General features: G+C 39.8%; 1 protein-coding gene across 1 annotated transcript in view; it reads left to right on the top strand.

Moving 5' to 3' along the window:
• Positions 1-27476, top strand: part of LOC128638464 (uncharacterized) — a 665546-nt gene that overhangs the window by 278636 nt on the left and 359434 nt on the right. The window contains exons 5-6 of the mRNA XM_053690421.1: positions 19343-19416; positions 21513-21572. Of these exons, the coding sequence (XP_053546396.1) occupies positions 19343-19416; positions 21513-21572 (134 nt within the window). The remainder of the gene's footprint in view (positions 1-19342; positions 19417-21512; positions 21573-27476) is intronic.

Consider the following 27476-nt stretch of genomic DNA (forward strand, 5'->3'; position numbering starts at 1 on the left):
TTTACCTGCAATAAGGTATGTGCAGTTAATATTTTTCTAGGGATGGAATTTTCTAGAAAATGCTGCTGATACCGGATTAATGTAAGTAAAGCCTTAAATGCAGTGATAGCGACTGGTATCAGGCTTATTACTAGAGATACATACTCTTATAAAAGTGTAATATAAAACGTTTGCTGGCATGTTTAATCGTTTTTATATATGTTTGGTGACAAAACTTATTGGGGCCTAGTTTTTTTCCACAAGGCTGGTTTGATTTTTGCCTAGAAACAGTTCCTGAGGCTTTCCACTGTTGCAATATGAGTGGGAAGGGCCTATTTTAGTGCTTTTCTGTGCAGATAAAAATACTGACAGAGACATTCAGCTTCTTCCTGCATGATCCAGGACATTTCTGAAGGGCTCAAAAGGCTTCAAAGTCGTGTTTGAGGAGGGTAACAATCACAGTAGACTGTGGCAGTTGTTGTGACTGTGTTTAAAAACGTTTTTGTCATTTATTATTCTGTTTTTGTTATTAAGGGGTTAATCATCCATTTGCAAGTGGGTGCAATGCTCTGCTGACTTGTTACATACACTGTAAAAATTTTGTTAGTGTAACTGCCTTTTTTCACTGTTATTTCAAATTTTGTCAAAATTTGTTTCTCTTAAAGGCACAGTAACGTTTTTTATATTGCTTGTTAACTTGCTTTAAAGTGTTTTCCAAGCTTGCTAGTCTCATTGCTAGTCTGTACAAACATGTCTGAAAAAGAGGATACTTGTTCATTATGTTTAAAAGCCATGGTGGAGCCCCATAGGAGAATGTGTACTAAATGTATTGATTTCACCTTAAACAGTAAAGATCAGTCTTTAGCTATAAAAGAATTGTCACCAGAGGGGTCTGTCGAGGGGGAAGTTATGCCGACTAACTCTCCCCACGTGTCGGACCCTTCGCCTCCCGCTCAAGGGACGCACGCTAATATGGCGCCAAGTACATCAGGGACGCCCATAGCGATTACTTTGCAGGACATGGCTGCAATCATGAATAATACCCTGTCAGAGGTATTATCCAGATTGCCTGAATTGAGAGGCAAGCGCGATAGCTCTGGGGTTAGACGAGATACAGAGCGCGTAGATGCTGTAAGAGCCATGTCTGATACTGCGTCACAATATGCAGAACCTGAGAACGGAGAGAGCTTCAGTCTGTGGGTGACGTCTCTAAATCAGGGAGACCTGATTCAGAGATTTCTTATTTTACATTTAAGCTTGAGAACCTCAGTGTATTGCTTGGGGAGGTATTAGCTGCTCTGAATGACTGTGACACAATTGCAGTGCCAGAGAAATTGTGTTGGCTGGATAAATACTATGCAGTGCCGGTGAGTACTGATGATTTTCCAATACCTAAAAGGCTTACAGAAATTATTAGTAAGGAGTGGGATAGGCCCGGTGTGCCCTTTTCCCCACCACCTATATTTAGAAAAATGTTTCCAATAGATACCACTACATGGGACTTATGGCAGACTGTCCCTAAGGTGGAGGGAGCAGTTTCTACTTTAGCAAAGCGTACCACTATCCCGGTTGAGGACAGTTGTGCTTTTTCAGATCCAATGGATAAAAAAATTAGAGGGTTACCTTAAGAAAATGTTTATTCAACAAGGTTTTATTTTACAGCCCCTTGCATGCATTGCGCCTGTCACTGCTGCGGCGGCATTCTGGTTTGAGGCCCTGGAAGAGGCCATCCATACAGCTCCATTGACTGAAATTGTTGACAAGCTTAGAACTCTTAAGCTAGCTAACTCATTTGTTTCTGATGCCATTGTTCATTTGACTAAACTAACGGCTAAGAATTCCGGATTCGCCATCCAGGCGCGTAGGGCGCTATGGCTCAAATCCTGGTCAGCTGATGTGACTTCAAAGTCTAAATTACTCAACATTCCTTTCAAGGGGCAGACCTTATTCGGGCCTGGTTTGAAAGAAATTACTGCTGACATTACTGGAGGTAAGGGTCATACCCTTCCTCAGGACAGGGCCAAATCAAAGGCCAAACAGTCTAATTTTCGTGCCTTTCGAAATTTCAAGGCAGGTGCAGCATCAACTTTATCTGCTTCAAAACAAGAGGGAACTTTTGCTCAATCCAAGCAGGCCTGGAAACCTAAACAGTCCTGGAACAAGGGCAAGCAGGCCAGAAAGCCTGCTGCTGCCTCTAAGACAGCATGAAGGAGCGGCCCCCTATCCGACAACGGATCTAGTAGGGGGCAGACTCTCTCTCTTTGCCCAGGCGTGGGCAAGAGATGTTCAGGATCCCTGGGCGTTGGAGATCATATCTCAGGGATATCTTCTGGACTTCAAAGCTTCTCCTCCACAAGGGAGATTTCACCTTTCAAGATTATCTGCAAACCAGATAAAGAAAGAGGCATTCCTAAGCTGCGTACAAGATCTCCTTGTAATGGGAGTGATCCATCCGGTTCCGCAGACGGAACAAGGACAGGGGTTTTATTCTAATCTGTTTGTGGTTCCCAAAAAAGAGGGAACCTTCAGACCAATTTTGGATTTAAAGATCCTAAACAAATTCCTCAGAGTTCCGTCATTCAAGATGGAAACTATTCGAACCATTTTACCCATGATCCAAGAGGGTCAGTACATGACCACAGTGGACGTAAAGGATGCCTACCTTCACATTCCGATTCACAAGAATCATCATCAGTTCCTGAGGTTTGCCTTTCTAGACAGGCATTACCAATTTGTAGCTCTTCCATTCGGGTTGGCTACAGCCCCAAGAATTTTTACAAAGGTTCTGGGCTCACTTCTGGCGGTCCTAAGACCGCGAGGCATAGCGGTGGCTCCTTACCTGGACGACATCCTGATACAGGCGTCAAGCTTTCAAATTGCCAAATCTCATACAGAGATAGTTCTGGCATTCCTGGGGCCGCATGGGTGGAAAGTGAACGAAGAAAAGAGTTCTCTATCTCCTCTCACAAGGGTTTCCTTCCTAGGGACTCTAATAGATTCTGTAGAAATGAAAATTTACCTGACGGAGTCCAGGTTATCAAAACTTCTAAATGCTTGCTGTGTTCTTCACTCCATTCCGCGCCCCACGGTGGCTCAGTGCATGGAAGTAATCGGCTTAATGGTAGCGGCGATGGACATAGTGCCATTCGCGCGACTGCATCTCAGACCGCTGCAATTATGCATGCTCAGTCCGTGGAATGGGGATTACACAGATTTGTCCCCTCTACTAAATCTGGATCAGGAAACCAGAGATTCTCTTCTCTGGTGGTTATCTCGGGCCCATCTGTCCAAGTGTATGACCTTTCGCAGACCAGATTGGACAATTGTAACAACAGATGCTAGCCTTCTAGGTTGGGGTGCAGTCTGGAACTCCCTGAAGGCTCAGGGTTCATGGACTCAGGAGGAGAAACTCCTCCCAATAAATATTCTGGAGTTAAGAGCAATATTCAATGCTCTTCTGGCTTGGCCTCAGCTAGCAACACTGAGGTTCATCAAATTTCAGTCGGACAACATCACGACTGTGGCTTACATCAACCATCAAGGGGGAACCAGGAGTTCCCTAGCGATGTCAGAAGTCTCCAAGATAATTCGCTGGGCAGAGACTCACTCTTGCCACCTGTCAGCGATCCATATCCCAGGTGTAGAGAACTGGGAGGCGGATTTTCTAAGTCGTCAGACTTTTCATCCGGGGGAATGGGAACTCCATCCGGAGGTGTTTGCTCAATTGGTTCTCCGTTGGGGCAAACCAGAATTGGATCTCATGGCGTCTCGCCAGAACGCCAAGCTTCCTTGTTACGGATCCAGGTCCAGGGACCCAGAAGCGGCACTGATAGATGCTCTAGCAGCGCCTTGGTTCTTCAACCTGGCTTATGTATTTCCACCGTTTCCTCTGCTCCCTCGTCTGATTGCCAAAATCAAACAGGAAAGAGCATCAGTGATATTGATAGCGCCTGTGTGGCCACGCAGGACCTGGTATACAGACCTAGTGGACATGTCATCCTTTCCACCATGGACTCTGCCTCTGAGACAAGACCTTCTAATACAAGGTCCTTTCAATCATCCGAATCTACTTTCTCTGAGACTGACTGCATGGAGATTGAACGCTTGATCCTATCAAAGCGTGGCTTCTCCGAGTCAGTAATTGATACCTTAATACAGGCACGAAAGCCTGTCACCAGGAAAATTTACCTCAAGATATGGCGTAAATATCTTCATTGGTGTGAATCCAAGAATTACTCATGGAGTAGGGTTAGGATTCCTAGGATATTGTCCTTCCTTCAAGAGGGTTTGGACAAAGGATTATCAGCTAGTTCTTTAAAGGGACAGATTTCTGCTTTGTCTATTCTTTTACACAAGCGTCTGGCAGAAGTTCCAGACGTTCAGGCATTTTGTCAGGCTTTAGTTAGAATTAAGCCTGTGTTTAAACCTGTTGCTCCTCCATGGAGCTTAAACTTGGTTCTTAAAATTCTTCAAGGGGTTCCGTTTGAACCCCTTCATTCTATTGATATCAAACTTCTTTCATGGAAAGTTATTTTTCTGATGGCTATTTCCTCGGCTCGAAGAGTCTCAGAGTTATCTGCCTTACATTGTGATTCTCCTTATCTGATCTTTCATTCAGATAAAGTTGTTCTGCGTACAAAACCTGGGTTTTTACCTAAGGTGGTTTCTAACAATAATATCAATCAAGAGATTGTTGTTCCATCATTATGTCCTAATCCTTCTTCAAAGAAGGAACGTCTTTTGCATAATCTAGACGTAGTCCGTGCCTTAAAGTTTTACTTACAGGCTACTAAAGATTTTCGCCAAACATCTAACCTGTTTGTTGTTTATTCTGGACAGAGGAGAGGTCAGAAGGCATCGGCAACCTCTCTTTCTTTTTGGCTTTGGAGTATAATCCGTTTAGCCTATGAGACTGCTGGACAGCAGCCTCCTGAAAGGATTACAGCTCATTCTACTAGAGCTGTGGCTTCCCTTCATACTTTTTCCAAATTTTCCAAATTTGATACTTTTGCTTCTTCGGAGGCTGTTTTTGGGAGAAAGGTTCTACAGGCAGTGGTTCCTTCCGTTTAAGTTCCTGCCTTGTCCCTCCCATCATCCGTGTACTTTAGCTTTGGTATTGGTATCCCACAAGTAATGGATGATCCGTGGACTGGATACACTTAACAAGAGAAAACATAATTTATGCTTACCTGATAAATTTATTTCTCTTGTAATGTATCCAGTCCACGGCCCGCCCTGTCCTTTTCAGGCAGGTCTAAATTTTAATTGAACTACAGTCACCACTGCACCCTATGGTTTCTCCTTTCTCGGCTTGTTTCTGTCGAATGACTGGATATGGCAGTGAGGGGAGGAGCTATATAGCAGCTCTGCTGTGGGTGATCCTCTTGCAACTTCCTGTTGGGAAGGAGAATATCCCACAAGTAATGGATGATCCGTGGACTGGATACAATACAAGAGAAATACATTTATCAGGTAAGCATAAATTATGTTTTTTTCTATTTGGGAAAAATATTTTTTTTTTGGCATTAAATAAAATTTGAATTTTGTTATTTAATATCTATTTTGGGAAATATAATTGGGACTTTTTCTATAGATCCAGTGCACAGCACAGTAGGACTCAGATATGAATTTTTCAAACTTATTTGATAAATGCTTGTATTGCCTTGAGGCTCAAATTATTCCCCCTGTGCAGTTTTGTTCCACATATGTAAATAAGATGTTAATTTCTAAAAATATAGATACCTTTTTAGAGCCATCTGTCTCTCAGAATAATGTTGTGTGTGACATGCCTCAGCATTCCCCTCAAACGTCCCAAGCTTTAGCAGTTTCACAAGCAGTGCCCTGCGGTTCATCTCAAGCAGTTCCCGGGGGAGTATATTTGCCAGGAGATTTTGCTGCACAACTAACTAAAGAGGAAATCTAAAAACGTATCTAATACTAAGGGTTCTGACTCCGCCAAGGCTGTGTTAGTCAGCCTGTCTCAGTTTCTGAGGAGGATCATTCCTCAGTGGCTTCTGAGGGCGAGATCTCTGATTCTGAAATGGCTGTGGTTAGTATAGCTATTGGTCTAATAAACATAACAGAGTTTTTTATGTCAAGCCTTCATCTGTGGATGTATTCCCTATTCCAGATTGCATGTCTGACATTATAGCTCAGGAATGATAAAAGCCAAGAATTACTTTTTTCCCGACCCCAGTTTTTAAAAAGATATTTCCTGTTGCTGACCTGTGGCGCGCACCATGCCTAAGGTAGACGGCACTATATCCACTTCAGGATAGTTTCTCTTTTAAGGACCCTATGGATAAGAAACTGGAAGCTTATTTAAGAAAGATGTTTCTTCATCAGGGTTTGCAATGGCAACCAGCTGCCAGTATTGCAACAGTTGCTGATGCAGCCTCTTATTGGTGCAAATCCTTGTCCGACCTCATTTTGGAGGAGACTACCATAGAGGAGATACAGGATAGGACCAAGGCTCTAAAGCTGGCTAATACTTGATGCCAGCATGCAAGTCGTTAGGCTGGGAGCCAAAATTTCTAGCTTTGCGGTTCTAGCTCGCAGAGCTCTTTGGCTAAAACCTTGGTCTGCGGATGTAACATCCAAGTCCAAAATTCTGTCTTTACCTTTTAAGGGCAAGACTTTATTTGGTCCTGGTCTGGCCGAGATCGTTTCCGAAGTTACTGGTGGAAAGGGAGCTTTCCTACCTCAGGACAAGAAAGGTAGACCTAAGCGTCACCACTTCATGAGACAAAAGCCTTCCTCCTCCGCTTCCAAGATAAAACAATCCAGGACTTCATGGAGGTCTAGTCAACCTTGGAATAAAGGGAAACAATCCAAGAAACCTTCCTCTGAGTCTAAGTCAGCATGAAGGGGCCGCCCCCGATCCAGTCTTGGATCAAGTTGGGGGCAGGCTGTCCTTCTTTCAACAGGCTTGGGTCCGCGATGTCCTAGATCCTTGAGCTGTGGAAGTAGTCTCCCAGGGATACAGGATAGGGTTCAAATGTTGTCCCCCCAGGGGCAGATTTCTCCGGTCAAGGTTATCTGTAAACCAGGCGAAGAAAGAGGTCTTCTTAAATTGCGTAAAGGACCTATCTTCTCTGGGAGTGAGTGTCCCAGTTCCTTTGGCAGAACAGGGTCAAGGATTTTATTCAAACCTTTTTGTCGTTCCAAAGAAAGAGGGAACTTTTTGACCCGTATTGGACCTCAAATGTCTCAACAAATTCCTCAAGTTTCCATCCTTCAAAATGGAAACTCTATGTTACATTCTACCCTTGGTTCAGACTACCATAGACCTGAAGGACGCGTATCTTCATGTTCCTATTCACAAGGAACATCACCAGTTCCTGTGGTTTGCCTTTCTAGACAAACACTTACAATTTGTTGCCCTTCCCTTCGGCCTTGCCACAGCTCCTCAGATCTTTACAAAGGTTCTAGGGGCCCTTTTGGCGGTGGTCAGATCTCAGGGGAATGCGATGGCACCGTACCTGGACGATATCTTGGTTCAAGCGCCAACTTTTCATTTTAGCAAAATCTCATACAGACTCGTTGTTGTCTATTCTACGTCTCCACGGGTGGAAAGTAAGTCTAGAGAAGAGTTCCCTGGTGCTAGACACCAGGGTATGCTTTTGGGAACGGTCATAGACTCTCTGTCCATGAAGATTTTTTTGACGGACGTCAGAAAATCCAAAATTCTTGCTTCTTGTCTTTCACTTCAGTCCTCTATCCATTCATCAGTGGCTAAGTGTATGGAGGTAATTGGTCTAATGATTGCTTCCATGGACATTATTCATTTTGCTTGTTTTCATCTGAGACCTCTACAGTTATGCATCCTCAGACAATGGAACGGAGACCACTCGGACCTCTCTCAGAGGATAGTTCTGAACTCCCTGACGAGAGACTCTATATTCTGGTGGATCTCCCAGGACCATCTGTGTCAGGGCACATGCTTCCTGAGACCATCTTGGGTGATTGTGACCTGTCGGGCTGGGGAGCAGTTTAAGATTCTTCAAAGGCTCAGGGTCTTTGGACTCGAGAGGAATCTTCTCCTAGAGTTTAGAGCAATCTTCAAAGCTCTAACATCTTGGCTTCAACTGTGTTTGGTCCGGTTTGTTAGGTTTATTCCAGTCGGACAACATCACCTCGGTGACGTATATCAACCACCTCTCTGCCATCCACATCCCAGGGGTGGACAACTGGGAAGTGGATTATCTGAGCAGGCAGAACTTTCATTCTGGAGAGTGGGCTCTTCATCTGGATGTATTCACATTGATAACCCGCAGGTGGGGGGTTCTGGAGTTAGATTTGATGGCGTCTCGGCTAAACACCAAGCTTCCAAGATACTGGTCAAGATCAAGAGATCCGCAAGCAACTCTGATAGACGCTCTGGCGGTTCCTTGTGACTTCGGCCTTGTGTACCTGTTCCTCAGTTTGCTCTCCTTCCTCAAGTAATTGCTTGTATGAAACAGGAGAGGGCATCCTCCTTCCTCAAGTAATTGCTCGTATCAAACAGGAGAGGGCATCAGTGATTCTAGTAAACCCTGCCTGGCCTTGCAGGATCTGGTTCGCAGATCTGGTGAAGATGTCATCTCTTCCCCCTTGGAGGTTGCCTTTGAGGAAGGACCTTCTACTTCAGGGTCCATTCCTCCACCATTTGGCAGGGTCAGACTGATATGCTACAGGAGATTTTACCTTTGTGAAAGGCATAGTGTGCAGAAAGATTTTGTACCTTAGAGGGATGCAACTGCACCTCACTGACGAGGCCCATAGAGGCCGAAGCGTACGCCTGGGGTTTGTTTGCTTTCCATTGTTCAAAGGAGATTTGCCTGGTATTTCGCGCTGGACTGTCATTTGGCAGGGTCAGACTGATATGCTACAGGAGATTTTACCTTTGTGAAAGGCATAGTGTGAAGAAAGAGTTTGTACCCTGGGAGTAAGGAGGGACTAGGCAAGGAAGTATTTCCAGCTTTAGCTCTAAGTCTAGTTGAGTGCATCTCTCTGTTTTTTTCTGTGTTTCTCCCTTCCTCCACCCAAATCTAGATTCTCTGAAGTTGACTGCTTGGAAATTGAACGCCTAAGCATGGTTTTTCTGAGAAGGTCATTAATACCATGCTTCAGGCTCGTAAACCGGTTACTTGCAAGATTTACCATAAGGTATGGCGTTAATACCTTTTATTGGTGTGAATCGAAGAGTTTCTCTTGGAGTCGGGTGAGGGTTCCCCACATTTTGTCCTTTCTTCAGGATGGCCTGGAGAAAGGATTGTCAGTCACTACTCTGAAGGGACAGATATCTGTACTATCTATTCTTTTGCATAAATGTCTGGCAGATATGCCAGATGTTAAATCCTTTGTTCAGGCCTTGGTCAGAATCAGGCCTGTGTTTAAACCTGTTGCTCCTCCATGGAGCCTTAATCTTGTTCTTAAGTTATGCAGCAGACTCTGTTTAAGCCTATGCATTCTGTTGATATTAAGTTGTTATCTTGGAAAGTTTTGTTTCTCTTCACTATTTCTTCTGCTCACAGAGTTTCCGAGCTTTCGTCTCTGCAGTGTGATTCTCCTTACCTTATTTTTCATGCTGATAAGGCGGTCCGTCGCACTAAGTTGGGATTTCTTCCCAAGGTAGTGTCGGATCGAAACATCAATCAGGAAAATGTTTTTTCCTTGTTTTGTCCTAACATTTCTTCTCAGAAGGAATGCCTGTTGCATAACATGGATGTTGTGCAATTTTATCTACAAGCAGCTAAAGATTTTGGGCAATATACTGCCCTGTTCGTTGTTTTCTCTGGTAAGCGTTAAGGTCAGAAGGCAAACAAACAATATAATAAACCTCTAAAATACTCTAAAATATATACCTGCACACGCAAAAATAGAATTGCACTCTGAAAGCAATTCAAGGGGTTAAAGTATTAAAGGCAAATGAGTGTGGCGCTAGACAGCTGGGTATATTAAAAAATGCACTATATATATATATATCACTATTATGTGCCTAAGCCCTAAAAAATATATATAATAATTAAAAAGAGCCTATCATAATATATAGGAGGTGATATCCAGATTGAGAAATATTAGCAAATAATAAGATAACAAAGAGGGATCAATTTAATAAATCACATATAATATCCATACACAACAATTATTCAACAATTTACCACCGGTGGTATATAAAAACACAATTAAACAAGTTAAAAATATATATATATTCTTGATTAAACAAATATATACGGCAGCCAAGCTTAAAAATTAGCAGTGAACTTAATAGGTTTTATTCCCAATAGCTATTCCTGTCGATGCGGTAAATGGGATAAGTTCATGAGTTATATCCAAAGTATGACGGCAAAACTGTCAGCTTAAAAGGTATATTGCAAACAGTAGATCCAATAAATTGCACTTTCAAGTAGAGTTAATAAAGTTTCAGGCTTTACCTTAAATTCTCAGACCAATCTTCCGGACGGACTTACTCTCTCTAAGCCCCGACCGGGAACGTGAATCACCTCGTTTAGTCATCCGGGTCTTTCTGGCTGCTGGCAGCGATACTTTCCTCCTTCAGCGTGTGACGTAGTGCAAGTTATCACGTGGACACGAACCACCCAATCAGATGAGGGGTTTCCCCTCTGTCAGTCCCAATGCGGGAAGTTCAAAAAACACAGAGCGCTCTGGTTAGTTTATGGGTGAATGAAGAATCCAGGTTCACAAGAAAACATCTACACGTTTCAGCCCGTTAAAGGCCTTTATCAAGATGTCTAGACACGTAGATGTTTTCTTGTGAACCTGTGAACCTGGATTCTTCATTCACCCGTAAACTAACTAGAGCGCTCTGTGTTTTTTGAACTTCCCGCATTGGGACTGACAGAGGGGAAACCCCTCATCTAATTGGGTGGTTCGTGTACACTTGATAACTTGCACTACGTCACACGCTGAAGGAGGAAAGTATCGCCTAAACGAGGTGATTCACGTTCCCGGTCGGGGCTTAGAGAGAGTAAGTCCCTCCTGAAGATTGGTCTGAGAATTTAAGGTAAAGCCTGGAACTTTATTAACTCTACTTGAAAGTGCAATTTATTGGATCTACTGTTTGCAATATACCTTTTAAGTTGCCAGTTTTGCCGTCATACTTTGGATATAACTCATGAACTTATCACATTTACCGCATCGACAGGAATAGCTATTGGGAATAAAACCTATTAAGTTCACTGCTCATTTTTAAGCTTGGCTGCCGTATATATTTGTTTAATCAAGAATATATATATATTTTTAACTTGTTTAATTGTGTTTTTATATACCACCGGTGGTAAATTGTTGAATAATTGTTGTGTATGGATATTATATGTGATAAATTGATCCCTCTTTGTTATCTTATTATTTGCTAATATTTCTCAATCTGGATGTAAAGGTCAGAAGGCCATTTTTTCTACTCTTTCTCTCTGGTTGAGAAGTGTTATCCGGTTAGCTTATGAGACAGCTGGACAACAGCCTCCTGAGAAAATTACGGCTCATTCCACTAGGGCTGTCTCTTCTTCCTGGGCCTTCACAAATGAAGCTTCTGTGGAACAAATCTTCAAGGCGGCCACTTGGTCTTTGTTGCATACATTTTCCAAATTCTAAAAATGTGATACTTTTGCCTCGACTGAGGCTTCTTTTGGGAGGAAAGTTCTTCAAGCAGTGGTGCCTTCTGTTTAGGTCCGCCTGTCTTGTTCTCCCGCCCTTCCATTCTGTGTCCTCTAGCTTGGGTATTGGTCCCCACTAGTAATTAAAATGAATTTGTGGATTCTCCATGCCATTGGAAAGAAAACAAAATTTATGCTTACCTGATAAATTATTTTCTTTCCTGGCATGGAGAGTCCCTGACCCGCCCTTAATTTGATTTAAGATGACTTTTTTGTATAAACCTCAGGCACCTCTATACCCTTGTGTCATCTTCTCTTTCCGTATTTCTTCGGCTGAATGACTGGGGGCTTTTGGGAAGTAGAAGGGTTACTTAACAGCTCTGCTGGGGTGTTCTTTGCCTCCTCCTGGTGGCCACTGGCCAGGAGTTGAATTCCCACTAGTAATTAGAATGCATTTGCGTACTCTCCATGCTAGAAAAGAAAAGACTTTATCAGGTAAGCATAAATTTTGTTTTAGCGTATATATCTGGCCATAAATCAAAGACCAATGCTTGGAGAGAACAATGGAAAAACATAATTTATGTAAGAACTTACCTGATAAATTCATTTCTTTCATATTAGCAAGAGTCCATGAGCTAGTGACGTATGGGATATACATTCCTACCAGGAGGGGCAAAGTTTCCCAAACCTCAAAATGCCTATAAATACACCCCTCACCACACCCACAAATCAGTTTAACGAATAGCCAAGAAGTGGGGTGATAAGAAAAAAGTGCGAAAGCATAAAAAACAAGGAATTGGAATAATTGTGCTTTATACAAAAAAAATCATAACCACCACAAAAAAGGGTGGGCCTCATGGACTCTTGCTAATATGAAAGAAATGAATTTATCAGGTAAGTTCTTACATAAATTATGTTTTCTTTCATGTAATTAGCAAGAGTCCATGAGCTAGTGACGTATGGGATAATGACTACCCAAGATGTGGATCTTCCACGCAAGAGTCACTAGAGAGGGAGGGATAAAATAAAGACAGCCAATTCCGCTGAAAAATAATCCACACCCAAAATAAAGTTTAAATCTTATAATGAAGAAAACTGAAATTATAAGCAGAAGAATCAAACTGAAACAGCTGCCTGAAGTATTTTTTCTACCAAAAACTGCTTCAGAAGAAGAATACACATCAAAATGGTAGAATTTAGTAAAAGTATGCAAAGAAGACCAAGTTGCTGCTTTGCAAATCTGATCAATCGAAGCTTCATTCCTAAACGCCCAGGAAGTAGAAACTGACCTAGTAGAATGAGCTGTAATCCTTTGAGGCGGAGATTTACCTGACTCGACATAAGCATGATGAATTAAAGATTTCAACCAAGATGCCAAAGAAATGGCAGAGGCCTTCTGACCTTTCCTAGAACCGGAAAAGATAACAAATAGACTAGAAGTCTTTCGGAAATTCTTAGTAGCTTCAACATAATATTTCAAAGCTCTAACTACATCCAAAGAATGCAATGATCTCTCCTTAGAATTCTTAGGATTAGGACATAATGAAGGAACCACAATTTCTCTACTAATGTTGTTAGAATTCACAACCTTAGGTAAAAATTTAAAAGAAGTTCGCAACACCGCCTTATCCTGATGGAAAATCAGAAAAGGAGATTTACAAGAAAGAGCAGATAATTCAGAAACTCTTCTAGCAGAAGAGATGGCCAAAAGAAAACAAAACTTTCCAAGAAAGTAATTTAATGTCCAGTGAATGCATAGGTTCAAACGGAAGAGCTTGAAGAGCCCCCAGAACCAAATTCAAACTCCAAGGAGGAGAAATTGACTTAATAACAGGTTTTATATGAACCAAAGCTTGTACAAAACAATGAATATCAGGAAGAATAGGAATCCTTCTGTGAAAAAGAACAGAAAGAGCAGAGATTTGTCCTTTCAAGGAACTTGCAGACAAACCTTTATCTAAACCATCCTGAAGAAACTGAAAAATTCTCGGAATTCTAAAAGAATGCCAGGAAAAATGATGAGAAAGACACCAAGAAATGTAAGTCTTCCAGACTCGATAATATATCTTCCTAGATACAGATCTACGAGCCTGTAACATAGTATTAATCACAGAGTCAGAGAAACCTCTTTGACTAAGAATCAAGCGTTCAATCTCCATACCTTTAAATTTAAGGATTTGAAATCCTGATGGTAAAAAAAAGGACCTTGTGACAGAAGGTCTGGTCTTAACGGAAGAGTCCACGGTTGGCAAGAAGCCATGCGGACAAGATCCGTATACCAAAACCTGTGAGACCATGCTGGAGCCACCAGCAGAAAAAACGAGCATTCCTTCAGAATCTTGGAGATTACTCTTGGAAGAAGAACTAGAGGCGGAAAGATATAGGCAGGATGATACTTCCAAGGAAGTGACAATGCATCCACTGCTTCCGCCTGAGGATCCCTGGATCTGGACAGATACCTGGGAAGTTTCTTGTTTAGATGAGAAGCCATCAGATCTATTTCTGGAAGTCCCCACATTTGAACAATCTAAAGAAACACCTCTGGGTGAAGAGACCACTCGCCCGGATGTAACGTTTGGCGACTGAGATAATCCGCTTTCCAATTATCAATACCTGGGATATGAACCGCAGAGATTAGACAGGAGCTGGATTCCGCCCATACCAGTATTCGAGATACTTCTTTCATAGCCAGAGGACTGTGAGTCCCTCCTTGATGATTGATATATGCCACAGTTGTGACATTGTCTGTCTGAAAACAAATGAACGATTCTCTCTTTAGAAGAGGCCATGACTGAAGAGCTTCTGAAAATTGCACGGAGTTCCAAAATATTGATTGGTAATCTCACCTCCTGAGATTTCTCAAACCCCTTGTGCTGTCAGAAACCCACATACAGCTCCCCAACCTGTCAGACTTGCATCTGTTGAGATCACAGTCCAGGTTGGAAGAAAAAAAGAAGCCCCCTGAACTAAACGATGGTGGTCTGTACCACGTCAGAGGGTGTCGAACAATCAGTTTTAAAGATATTAAATGAGATATCTTTGTATAATCCCGGCACCACTGGTTCAGCATACAGAGCTGAAGAGGTTGCATGTGAAAATGAGCAAAGGGGAACACGTCCAATGCAGCAGTCATAAGAACCTAGAATTTCCATGCATAAGGCTACCGAAGGGAATGATTGAGACTGAAGGTTTCAATAAGCTAAACCAATTTCAGACGTCTCCTGTCCAACAGAGACAGAGTCATGGACACTGAATCTATCTGGAAATCTAAAAAAGGTTACTCTTGTCTGAGGAATCAACAAACTTTTAGGTTAATTGATCCTCCAACCATGTTCTTGAAGAAACAACACTCATAAAAAGCTGGAAAGGATCTTTCCATTGAAAATGAGCAAAGGGAATTGAATCCAATGCTGTTAAAACTTCTATGCATATATAGCAACTGAAGGAAATAATAGAGACTAAAGGTACCGACAGACGGAACCCAATACAAATTGTCCCTTGTCTGATAGAGACAAAGATAGTGACATAAACCATCTGGAAACCTAAAAAAAAAAATGACCCTTGTGTGAGGAATCAAGAACTTTTGAAAAAAGATCCTCTAACTATGTCCTGAAGAGCAAGTGAAACATATGAGAATCCGCATCCTCAGGAAATAATCTGAATGAAAACAGAAAAATGAAGAATACGCATTTATTGTATCTAAAGAAAACAAATAATGCTATCAATGACCACAAAAAGGCAAAATAGTTTGAATAAAACTCCAAAACCCAGTTCCTAGAAAAGGAACTGGAATAAAAACCCTAGAAGATTCCAGGTCTGAGCAGCGCTTGAACCCCATGGGTACCCAGCCATGCCTCAACACTATCCAAAATATATAGGACAGAAACACACTGAAAGAAAGTGTTAGCCTTACTGGAATAAAATCAAAGAAATTTGGACAAAATAGAACCAAATAAATTTCAAAGAAGTCTTAACCTGCCCCTTACCAGCAAAGCTGGAATACGGCACGTTCATCGCAACATTAGGGAGCTAATTTCGAACCCCAATTAAAAACATGTTACTTAGGAAAGAACTCAGAATTCGTTCCTTAATAAGAACAACCAAACTAGTATAAGCTTAAAGTTTTAGTCTTAGAAATCAATCTTGAAGCCCATAGTAACAGTTAAGAATTGAATCCAATTATAATTGATTATCTTAGAACAAAAGAAATATGGATTTTCTTTTTTTTTTTTTTTTTTAAAAATCACAGAATTCTTCTAGCTAAAATAGCTAAAGACATAGATTAACCCTCATTTGCGGTAAAATGAAGACACAAATTAAATCATTAGCATGATAGTCCAGTTTAAAGGACCAGTCAAAACAGAGGACTTGCAAAATGCAAAACATCAAGACAAATGCAACGGCACCTAGTCTAGTAAATGTTGTCCCTTAACAATGCTAAAATAAATCATGATCTGATACTTGATCTTAAAGTAAACAGAAAAAATTAAGCAATTGCAATATCACAGGACCAAGAAAAGTACCTGATACTAAATAATTTTCCAAAAATAAGATACAACTATATAAAGGAAAATAAATACTATTTTGCTATAACAACAATAGCATAATTAGTAGGAGTAGAGATAGCTCCAATAAATTGGAGAACCCTCCAAATTGAATTTAACTGCTGACAAAGAATATAGTTTAAAAATAAAAGAAAATTCTCAGCCTATTCCATTCCCTAGTATGGGGAATTGGAAAGAAAACCTCTGAAATCACAGAAGAAATAAAAAGGCAGAAATAGTGTCAGCTAGTCTTAAAAAACTAGTTACCTTAATATCCAAAATAGTCAACACCTCTTCAACAAAGAACAAATGTACTTTAATAATAAAAAAATTATATAAAAAAGTAGATTTGTTAGTGTCAATATCTGATGAAGAGAATTTCTGAAAGGGAAAAAAACATCATCAGAGAAGGATAAATCAGTATGTTGTTGGTCATTTGAAACTTCAATAATTAAAAAAGAAGTGGAAAAAGACCTAAAAATCGTATTAGAAGGCACGAAGTCAGACATAGCCTTAATCAGAAAAAATATTTCTTATAAATCTTCTAAACATTTCTTGCACTTAAGAATGGAAATGTATAAAGCATAAATACTAATGGAATCTGCATGTAAAAGTATATCATAATAACTTATTACAAACCATAGCTAAAGATAAACATTAATAACATTTAAAATAAATGAACTTAGCTTTGGTAGAACTGAAACTCAGTTAAGCATTTTTCCAGAAGTGGCTTCTGACTCAGGGACAAACGGAGACATCTTGCAATATGTAATAGAAAAAACAACATATAAAACAAAATTGATCAAATTCCTTAAATGACAGTTTCAGGAATGGGAAAAAATGCCAGTGAACAAGCTTCTAGCAACCAGAAGCAATAAATAATGAGACTTAAATAATGTGGAGACAATAGAGACGCCCATATTTTTTAGCGCCAAAAAAGACGCCCACATTATTTGGCGCCTAAATGCTTTTGGCGCCAAAAATGACACCACATCCAGAACGCCGACACTTTTGGCGCAAAAAAAGTCAAAAAAATGACGCAACTTCCGGCGACACATATGATGCCGGAAACAGAAAAAAAATTTTGCGCCAAAAAGTCCGCGCCAAGAATGACGCAATAAAATGAAGCATTTTCAGCCCCCGCGAGCCTAATAGCCCACAGGGAAAAAGTCTAATTTTAAGGTAAGAAAAAAATTGATTCATATGCATTATCCCAAATATGAAACTGACTGTCTGAAATAAGGAACGTTAAACATCCTGAGTCAAGGCAAATAAATGTTTGAATACATATATTTAGAACTTTATATAAAAGTGCCCAACCATAGCTTAGAGTGTCACAGAAAATAAGACTTACTTACCCCAGGACACTCATCTACATGTTGTAGAAAGCCAAACCAGTACTGAAACGAGAATCAGTAGAGGTAATGGTAAATATAAGAGTATATCGTCGATCTGAAAAGGGAGGTAAGAGATGAATCTCTACGACCGATAACAGAGAACCTATGAAATAGACCCCGTAGAAGGAGATAATTGAATTCAAATAGGCAATACTCTCCTCACATCCCTCTGACATTCACTGCACGCTGAGAGGAAAACCGGGCTCCAACCTGCTGCGGAGCGCATATCAACGTAGAATCTAGCACAAACTTACTTCACCACCTCCATCGGAGGCAAAGTTTGTAAAACTGATTTGTGGGTGTGGTGAGGGGTGTATTTATAGGCATTTTGAGGTTTGGGAAACTTTGCCCCTCCTGGTAGGAATGTATATCCCATACGTCACTAGCTCATGGACTCTTGCTAATTACATGAAAGAAATTAACATTTTATTACCTTATCTCTTATATACCCCACTGGTAGTGTAATTTCTTCTGCTGGCTGTGTTTACACAGGTGGTCTTAAGGCCAAAAACTTTCAGGATAGGTGGGAATACCACAGGCTAAATCAACTATTTCAAATGCCAAAATAAGCGCAAAGGAAATTCTTGTAAACAATGTAATACACTCCAGCAGGTAAAGTGGATCATTGGGAACAAATAAAAGGAGAGAACATTTTTGAGTAAACTGTTCCTTTAAGCCAAAGTTAATTCTTATGGCTTTTTAAGAAACAGATATTTGCTGTTTACTGGAGACAGTATGGTGGCTGCACATACAGGAAATAAATTTAAAGGATAGTCTAGTCAAAATTAAACTTTCATGATTCAGATAGGACATGCAATTTTAAAGGGACAGGCAATAAAAACAAATTATTGATTCAAATAGGGCATGTAATTGTAAACAATTTTCCAATTTTACTTTTATCACTAATTTTGCTTTGTTCTCTTGGTATTCTTAGTTAAAAGCTAAACCTAGGAAGTTCATATGTTAATCTCTTAGACCTTGAAGGCTGCATCTAATCTGAAAGCATTTTGACAATTTTTCACCACTAGAGGGCGTCTATGTGTTTCATATAGATAGTTCATGTGTTTCATATAGATAACATTGAGCTCATGCACATGAAGCTCCTAGGAGTGAGCACTGATTGGCTAAAATGCAAGTCTGTCAAAAGAACTGAAATAAGGGGGCATAGATTCAAGGTAATTACAGAGGTAAAACATGTATTATTACAACCGTGTTGGTTATGCAAAACTAGGGAATGGGTAATAAACACATTATCTATCTTTTTAAACATCAAAAATTCTGGTGTTGACTGTCCCTTTAAACAACTTTCCAATTTACTTTTTCATCAAATTTGCTTTGTTCTCTTGGTATTCTTAGTTGAAAGCTAAACCTAGGTAGAATCATTTGACAGTTGTTAACAGCTAGAGGGCGTTAGTTCATGTGTGCCAAATAACATTGTGCTTACGCCCGTGGAGTTACTTTTGAGGGGGCACTGATTGGCTAAAATGCAAGTCTGTCAAAATAACTAAAATAAGGTTAATAAAAGGATTATCTATCTTTTTAAACAATAACAAATCTGAAGAAGATTTTCCCTTGATTATAATTGCCATACTCCGAAAAACTCCAGAGTAGCAGCACAAATCAAGCTATTGCTATGTGCTGCCACTCTGGAGTTTTCTTGACATTGTATGTGGTTTTTGAGCAGTGACCCTTAATGGTGTGCCCTTTCCAGAGTTCTGGACTGACTTTTGTATTGAATGATATATGGTTGCCATAGTAACGGGCATGTCTATTATGTTTAAAAATCAAGTTGTTTTTGTCTGTAACTTTAAACCATGTTTCCTTTTAGACTGGAGAGAAGCAGCAGAGAAAGAAAAGTTTGCTGATGCCGTGATTATAGCTACTCCAGATAGGTTACATAAGGTATGTTATAGAAGCATATTAATCAGCAATATTTTGTAGTTTTACAGCAGGTTAAAAAAAATTGAATGTTTAAAGGGACATAATACTCATATGCTAAATCACTTGAAACTGATGCAGTATAACTGTAAAAAGCTGACAGGAAAATATCACCTGAGCATCTCAATGTAAAAAAGGAAGATATTTTACCTCACAATATCCTCAGCTCACCAGAGTAAGTTCTGTCTAAAAAGTTATACTCAGCTGCTCCCAGCTGCAGGTAAAAAAAATAAAAAAATGAAGAAATGAACAGCAGCTAATCAGCATCAGCAGTGCTGAGGTCATGAACTCTTACTGTGATCTCATGAGATTTGACTTAACTCTCATGAGATTTCATAGTAAGCTTCCTTTACCTGACTGGTGAAATAATATGAGAGTGCACAAGGCTCATCCCTTCAGCTGTCCTAGGACAGACACACTAATATGCTGCTTAGAAATCTTTTACAATGGGAGGTGGCTACTGAGGAACTTTTGAGGTAAAATATCTTTCTTTTTTACATAGAGATGGTCAGGTGATATTTTCTAATCCGCTTTTTACAGCTATGCTGCATCACTTTCAAGTGTTTAAACATTTGGGTATTATGGCCCTTTAAGTATAAAAAATAAGATAACAGAAGTAAATTGGAAAGTTGTTTAAAACTGCATGTTCTATCTGAATCATGAATGTTTAATTGGGACTTTACTGTCCCTTTAAGTAAGTGTTAAGACTTTAAAACAATGAAACCATGGTAGCATGGCAACATGGAAGGAGCCAATTACAGGGCAGTTCTAGAGGAACACCTAACATGGAGGTGAAGGTACACCTTAAACACAAAGCCAAAGCTACACTGTCCAGTTTACTTCTATTATCAAATGGCCTTCATTCTTTTGGTATCATTTGTTGAAGGAGCAGCAATGCACTACTGGTTTCTAACTTAACACATGGGTGAGCCAATGACAATCCAACAATCAGCAGCTAGAAACTAGGTTTTTTGCTGCTCCTGCGCTTTCCTATATAAACCTTTCGGCAAAGGATAACAAAAGAAGGAAGCAAATTAAATAATGGACGTAAATTGGAAAAATTATTAGTATGCTCTGTCTAACTCATGAATGTCCAAGTATGACTTTATTGTCCCTTTTAATACAAATTTTTAACTGGGAGCACATCTTTAATACGGAATACGCTTATTTAGATACAATTTCTCCTCACTAAACCAAATCAACATGGTATTACTATGTTGCCAATTTTCAAAATAAATATTTTACAGCTCTGTAATAAATGTGCTCACTCAAGATTCTTTTACTTTATTCTATAGTTCTAGTAACTTTAGTTTTATGATACAAAAATATATTGGTGATCACATATTGTATAATTTGATGTAATGGTATTAGAAGTTCAATTGGTGAAAACAAGCTGATACCTGCATATATTATCCATAGCATTATTTAAACGGACAGTCTACACCAGAATTCTTATTGTTTTAAAAGATAGATAATCCCTTTATTACCCATTCCCCAGTTTTGCATAACCAACACAGTTATAATAATATACTTTTAACCTCTGTGATTATCTTGTATCTAAGCCTCTGCAAACTGCCCCTTTATTTCAGTTCTTTTGACAGATTTGCAGTTTAGCCAATCAGTGCCTGCTCCCAGATAACTTCACGTGCACGAGCACAGTGTTATCTATATAAAATACATGAACTAACACCCTCTAGTGGTGAAAAACTGTTAAAATGCATTCTGAAAAGAGGTGGCCTTCAAGGTCTAAGAAATTAGCATATGAACCTCCTAGGTTAAGCTTTCAACTAAGAATACCAAGAGAACAAAGCAAAATTGGTGATAAAAGTAAATTGGAAAATTGTTTAAAATTACATGCTCAGTCTGAATCGTGAAAGTTTTTTTTGGCCTAGACTGTCCCTTTAAATATCTCTTTAACATTTCAGATGGAAGTGTACCTTGATTACTAGTATTCATGTTTACATTTTTTTGAGCAAAATGCATTGAATTTACCTAAGAGTTTTACAGAAACATAATTTTCTTTACATAAATGTCTACATTTTGTTGTTCTGCTTTTATAGGAACCTACAATAGCTTTTGCCAGAAAAGGATATCAGATTTTACTGGAAAAACCAATGGCTGTAAGTATCACATTTGGGTACACAAATATTTACAGAACACATTGGGGTAGATTTATTAAATGTCGGGCAAACATGATTCGCTGTAGCGGATCATGTCCGCTGCACATCAATAAATGCTGACAGCATACACTGTCGGAATTTAAAATTGCATAAGCATTTCTGGGGAAATGCTTGTGCAATGCCGCCCCCTGCACATGTGTGGCCTATCGGCCGCTAGCAGCAAATGTTAATCATCCCAATCGTATCCTCAGAGGTGGCGGATGAGTTAAGGGTCATCCGCAGCATAATAAATCTACCCCATTGTCTTTAATATATTTTTTTCGTTTGTTAAAAAAATATTTGGCTAGATATGGCTACATTTATAAATCTTCTGTGCTCTTGAGATGCAGGCTTCAGGGTTGGACTGGGAATAAAAAGCAGCTCTGGAAAATTTGGAGGCCATTCCTATTTTCTATTGGCTCAAAGGGTCATTTTTCTCACTGGGATACTCCTCCCTCCAATATTTTTTTCAGAATTATATTATATTAGTTTGTTTAAAAAAAGTGCCAGTTTGTTTTTATATAGGCACCCTACAACTAAATTGCATCCATTGATCACCGCTTTAAATTATTATAATCATTTATTTGTATAGCGCCGCAAAATTCCGTAGCGCTGGGTACAAAGATAGGGGTATACAAGGATTTGTGATAAAATACAAAACATAACAAACTAAACAAATCTAGTACAGGAGGAAGAGGGTTTAGGGTGCAGAGACATAAGGTTTGGGATAGCTTGTCACGTGGATTGTAGTATTTGCAGCAGTGAGTCAGACATTTGGTGCAGCTTTTCAGCCCCAGCTGCTGCAGCCCACCGTGAAATCTCCTGGTATCCTGGTAGGCAAATCTGGCCTTGGCAGGTTTGCTCAATGAGGGCCTGCAACTGCAGGTATAGAAGCCGAGGTCTTAACACTTAAATAAAACTTTCATGATTCAAATTTCAAATCATTCCATTTTAATAAAATGTCCAAGGTCATATTTTTTGCCTATGTATATTAGTAAGGTCCTCTCTATATTTAGATAATCTGATTTTCAAAACTAGTTTCCCCTTCAAGACATAATTACTAGTTATTTCCTTAGATTCTCAGTCCCAGAGGAAATAAGAGATTAACAAATTTCCATTAATAAATAAATAATGTTCTCGGAAAAACCCAATGACCCTATGAGCAAATCTATAATTAAAAGAAATGAAATTGTGTTGTGGGAAATTATCACTATGGTAAGAGAGGATGATCACAGTTTGGAGGGGGGTAAACCATTATGAAGGGGTTGTAGATCCATTACTTGAGAAGTGTCTTGCATTGCTTTTGTTGCTTTTTCAAATTTTAACCCATTCCAATTCATTTAAAAACCCCACTATAACCCATTTATCACAAGGTTTTTAAATGTATTTGTGACATGAATACTCTCATATACCTTGAATGGAGACAATTCAACACCAATATCACAATTTTTTTCCCCAACAGGTTTCCTTCCTAAGATAGGGAGAGTCCATGGCTTCATTCCTTACTGTTGGTTAATACAAAACCTGGCCACCAGGAGGAGACAAAGACACTCCAGCTAAAGGCTTAAATATCCCTCCCACTTCCTCATTACCCCAGTCATTCTTTGCCTTTCGTCACGTTAGGAGGTGGCAGAGAAGTGTCAGAAGATTCAGAGAGTCCTCAAAAAGGGTATCTGCCCTTCGAGATAGGACTGGAGTTTTAAGTAGTCATGTCAACCTCTCAATGAGAGTATTGATGAAAGTTAGAGTCTGGAGATGCAGGGAAAGCTTTTCTGCAAAACCATCCAGACTACTGCTAACAGCTCCTAAGCAATCAGTGTTGACGAATTTCACTGCTGCTTTCTCTCACTCAAGTCCATGTCAGGAGCGCTGCTATTAGACTGTCACACTTGAGAGGCTGTGTTCTGTTCCACAGCATGGATCCTGGAGGTAAGATCGTTTCATTTCTACTTTATACCTTGATAGGATCCAGGGTTAATATCCTCTGAAGGGGGTTTATTGAAAAGTTGGGGTTAATTAATCAGTGTATTAATTATTTACATGCTGCTTTGTGTGATTGTTTCCTGGGCTGATAGACTGTGTGTTTTCTTCATAAATGGAAAGAGTTCACAGCTGCATTCATTACTCTTGGGAAATAAGAACCTGGCCACCAGGAGGAGGCAAAGACACCCCAGCCAAAGGCTTCAAATACCTCCCCCACTTCCCTTATCCCCCATCCCCCAGTCATTCTTTGCCTTTCATCCCAGAAGGTTGGCAGAGAAGTGTCAGAATTTAATTTGTCTCTTATGGAGGGTAGTACTCTTTGACATGGGACGGGAGTTTTAAGTAATCCTGTCAGTCTCAGTGAGAGCTTGGATGAAACCATCCTGACTCATGTTAACAGCTCCTCAAGCAATTGGTGTTGTCGAACTTCGCTTCGCTGCCTGCTTTCTTCTTTCTAGTCCATGACGGAGGCGAGGCTACCATCCGTCACACTTGAAGGGCCTTGTTCCTGTTCCACGGCGTAGATTCCGGTAAGATTGTTTCATTTTACTTCTTCATGAATGTACTGTAACTCATTTGTTCCTGCAAACTCACATGAAAACTACAGGGTCTCATTGAGACTCCTTTAAGTGTCTTGGAATCAATGGTTAATATCTCCTGAGGGGGACTATTGAACAGGGTTTTTTTTTTTTTTTTTTGTTTTTTTTAAATAGTTTTTTATTGAAGTCATAAACATATATAACAATAATGAAACGTCCAACAATAATAACAAAGGAGAATAGTACAATACTAATACCATGATCTTGCCAGATAAACAATACTAGATATGCCCATATTGTATAGATTCAAGAATATAAAGAGTAATACTCTATGGTGAGTGGTAAAAGAATGTAGTAGCTATAGCTAGTTAGTGTTATGAAGGAGCATGGAGGTTTACTAGGCAATAACTCTAATCAGACGGGGCATATAAATCCCGTTTATTAAAGGTATTAGTAAAAATTTAGGACTATCCAAATTGAGACCTCAGTTTTTATTTTTTTATATGGTATGTAGACTAGAAGTGATCCAACCTTGTGATGGGCAAATACTCCATAAGTTATCAATTTAGAAAATATAAACAAGGAAGGGTTGGTTTTATGGGGGTAGAGGGAGGGGGGAAATAGAATATATTCTCCACATTATCCTAAAAAGCGTTTGTAGTATAATATAAGCTAGTAAGGTTAAAATAAACATGGATTGGCTTGTGTTTGGCCACTTATGGGCCAATTTAGCGGGGAGGGGGAGAAGGGGCGCAGCGGGCAAGAGCCGCTCAAAGTGGAGTGGGGAGGGGAATGGGGGGGGCGGAGCCAAATAGGGCATGAGAGCAGGTATGGAAAGCCTTATTGGTTGGATATAAGGGTGGACTTCACAGGGAGGGTTTGTTATTTACATGACTACTGGGATGGACATAGCTCCAGCAAAGCGGAATAATTATCTAAATAAGGAATTATGCCCATATAAAGAAAAAGTTATGACAAACATACAATGAGCTTAGTTACATTGAGAGAATACGTTGAAAATGCTAGTTGGAAGGACTGGGTTCCAGGTCATTACAGGTTTAAGCTAAACAGTATGGGGGGGGGGTATTATGAAGCTAATATAGACTAAATAATATGAGCCCCGGTCTAAGCCTGGGTGTGGTAATAGGGATTGGAGTGAGAGGGCAGAGCCAACAAAAACAGGATAACTATTTCTTAACATGAAGACAATCTTGTTTGATAAAACCTCTGCGCTCAAATAAAGGGAGCATAGAAACATAGTCGCATATTCTAAGATGAAAAGCAAAATTAGATTATTTTTAAATCAGCATAAAAAGTCTAGTGACTTTTAGCTAAGTTAGCTATGTAGATTGTTATACTGGAAAAAGTGGTATTTGTCACAAACATTAAATGGTAGAGACAAAATGTTTAGTAGTTAACAAAGTCGATAAGCTACTGTACAAATAGGCGCAACCAAAATATGAAAACATAAAGGGTCACTCATTTCACCAGCTTATGGCATTAATGTTAAGACCACTATGGGTAAGAAATGTAATCATAATCTCCTCTCGGGGATGATTGTCTCCACTGGACACAGACGGAAAAGGGATGGTGGGTATGACCCACCCTGAAACACAGAGTGGGAAAGGGTGAGGGGAGATATCTTCTCTGTCTTTACAATTTTTGTGAGGTGTTTAGTCATATAGAGCATGAAAATAGGGTCAGATCAAATAGAATAAAGGCATATTCAAAAATCTCTGAGAGAATATAGTGAAGATTTACCAGAAGTGCTAGCCTAACACATGCTTAAGTGTTGGGGAACAATCATATACCTGATGTGCAGAATTGGATCTAGTAAATGTGGATCTATAAAAGAAACACTATGGGCAGATTTTTGCACCAGCAGTGCTGAGTTCTGTGGTAAAGCTAGACACTATTTGGGTGTGACCAAATGATAAAACAGATATGATCACCCCAGTATGTAAAACCATACACATACATTCATATGCCCATTTGCAAGGTGAGAGAGATCGCTAAGTCTGAATAAGTTGTGATATATGAAAGTGGGGAGATAGGACTATAATCTAGATATACATCTGAAGTGCTCAGCTTAGTTACGTACATATAGAAAAAAAGATCTATATTAGGGTTCCACTAGATTAAAGCCGCTTGGGGGAGTTATGAAGCCAGACTGGATTTAGCCTTCCATTGGGTTGAGCTCTCTTAAAACAGTTGAAGCTATAATAAAATACTCATATATATAAGCTAAGTAGTAGCCTATCACTCCTCAGGTTAAGCAGATGTATATACAAAAGAAAAAGGGTGTATATGATTAAAGACTGTTACACAATTCTATAGGGAGAATAGCAGGCTGTATGGTGGCACTGCACCTATAGGCACATAAGGTAGGAATAAATAAAATTGCTCATGTAAACTAGGAGGGAAAGTTAAATACATTCAGATGTAACAGCTAGGTACACTACATATATATTCAAAACAGTTACAGGATAATTCCCAACCAGGGCTCAACATGTGAGTATTAGCATATAAAGAAGCCTGATTACCTACAGGGAGCTATGTCAGTTCTATCAAACCTCGTGGTATATGTTTATCTAGGTTTGTAATTATACACTGAACAAGAAACACCAGCTCATTGACACCATTCATACTGAAGTATGTATTTAAAAGACATGTATACGGCAACCTGTATATCATAATCTTCTTTTGTACAAAGAGCTTCTACATGCAGTTATAAATCTAGTACCAAAGTAACTATCACATAAGCATGGGTTAACCACCCTAACCTGCTAAGGAAGCAGACATTAATGCAACCAGAAAGTAAACTTGTAGGGCCTGCTTGTATGTTCAGCTGGTGATCATCTTAACATGTATAAATACAGTAAAATATAATGTCCCGGAATCAGGTGTGTCAAGTTAACAGCGGGCCCAGTGTCCCCAGTTGGCATATAGTTCCCATAAAGATAGGGGATCCACCTCCACCATTGCAGAACAGTTCACTCTATCCCACCTTATCAGAACAATTATAAAAAGGAGAGATCATATTGTTAGTCGTTACAGGAGCTTAGTCTAAAGAGCCGACAGTATGGAAAACTGCATATGTCCGCAATTGCCAAAGGTTCACAGAGGACTGACTAAGCCCGGCAAATAAAAGTTAACCAATTCCAGCTCTAAGTTGTGGATGTAAGAAGTCAGTTAAATAAGCCGGAATATAGGGTAAATTTTCGCTCCGGAGAAGAGACCTTGAGGCTAGGGAACCAAGGCTAGCCGACTTTAACTGTAAGCTCGTGGGGGACCTTAGGTGCCGGGTAGTAGACTTGAGACCTGACTGCAGGACAGTGGCAAC

This window comes from Bombina bombina, chromosome 8, assembly GCF_027579735.1.
Source record: "Bombina bombina isolate aBomBom1 chromosome 8, aBomBom1.pri, whole genome shotgun sequence".
Lineage (NCBI taxonomy): Eukaryota > Metazoa > Chordata > Amphibia > Anura > Bombinatoridae > Bombina > Bombina bombina.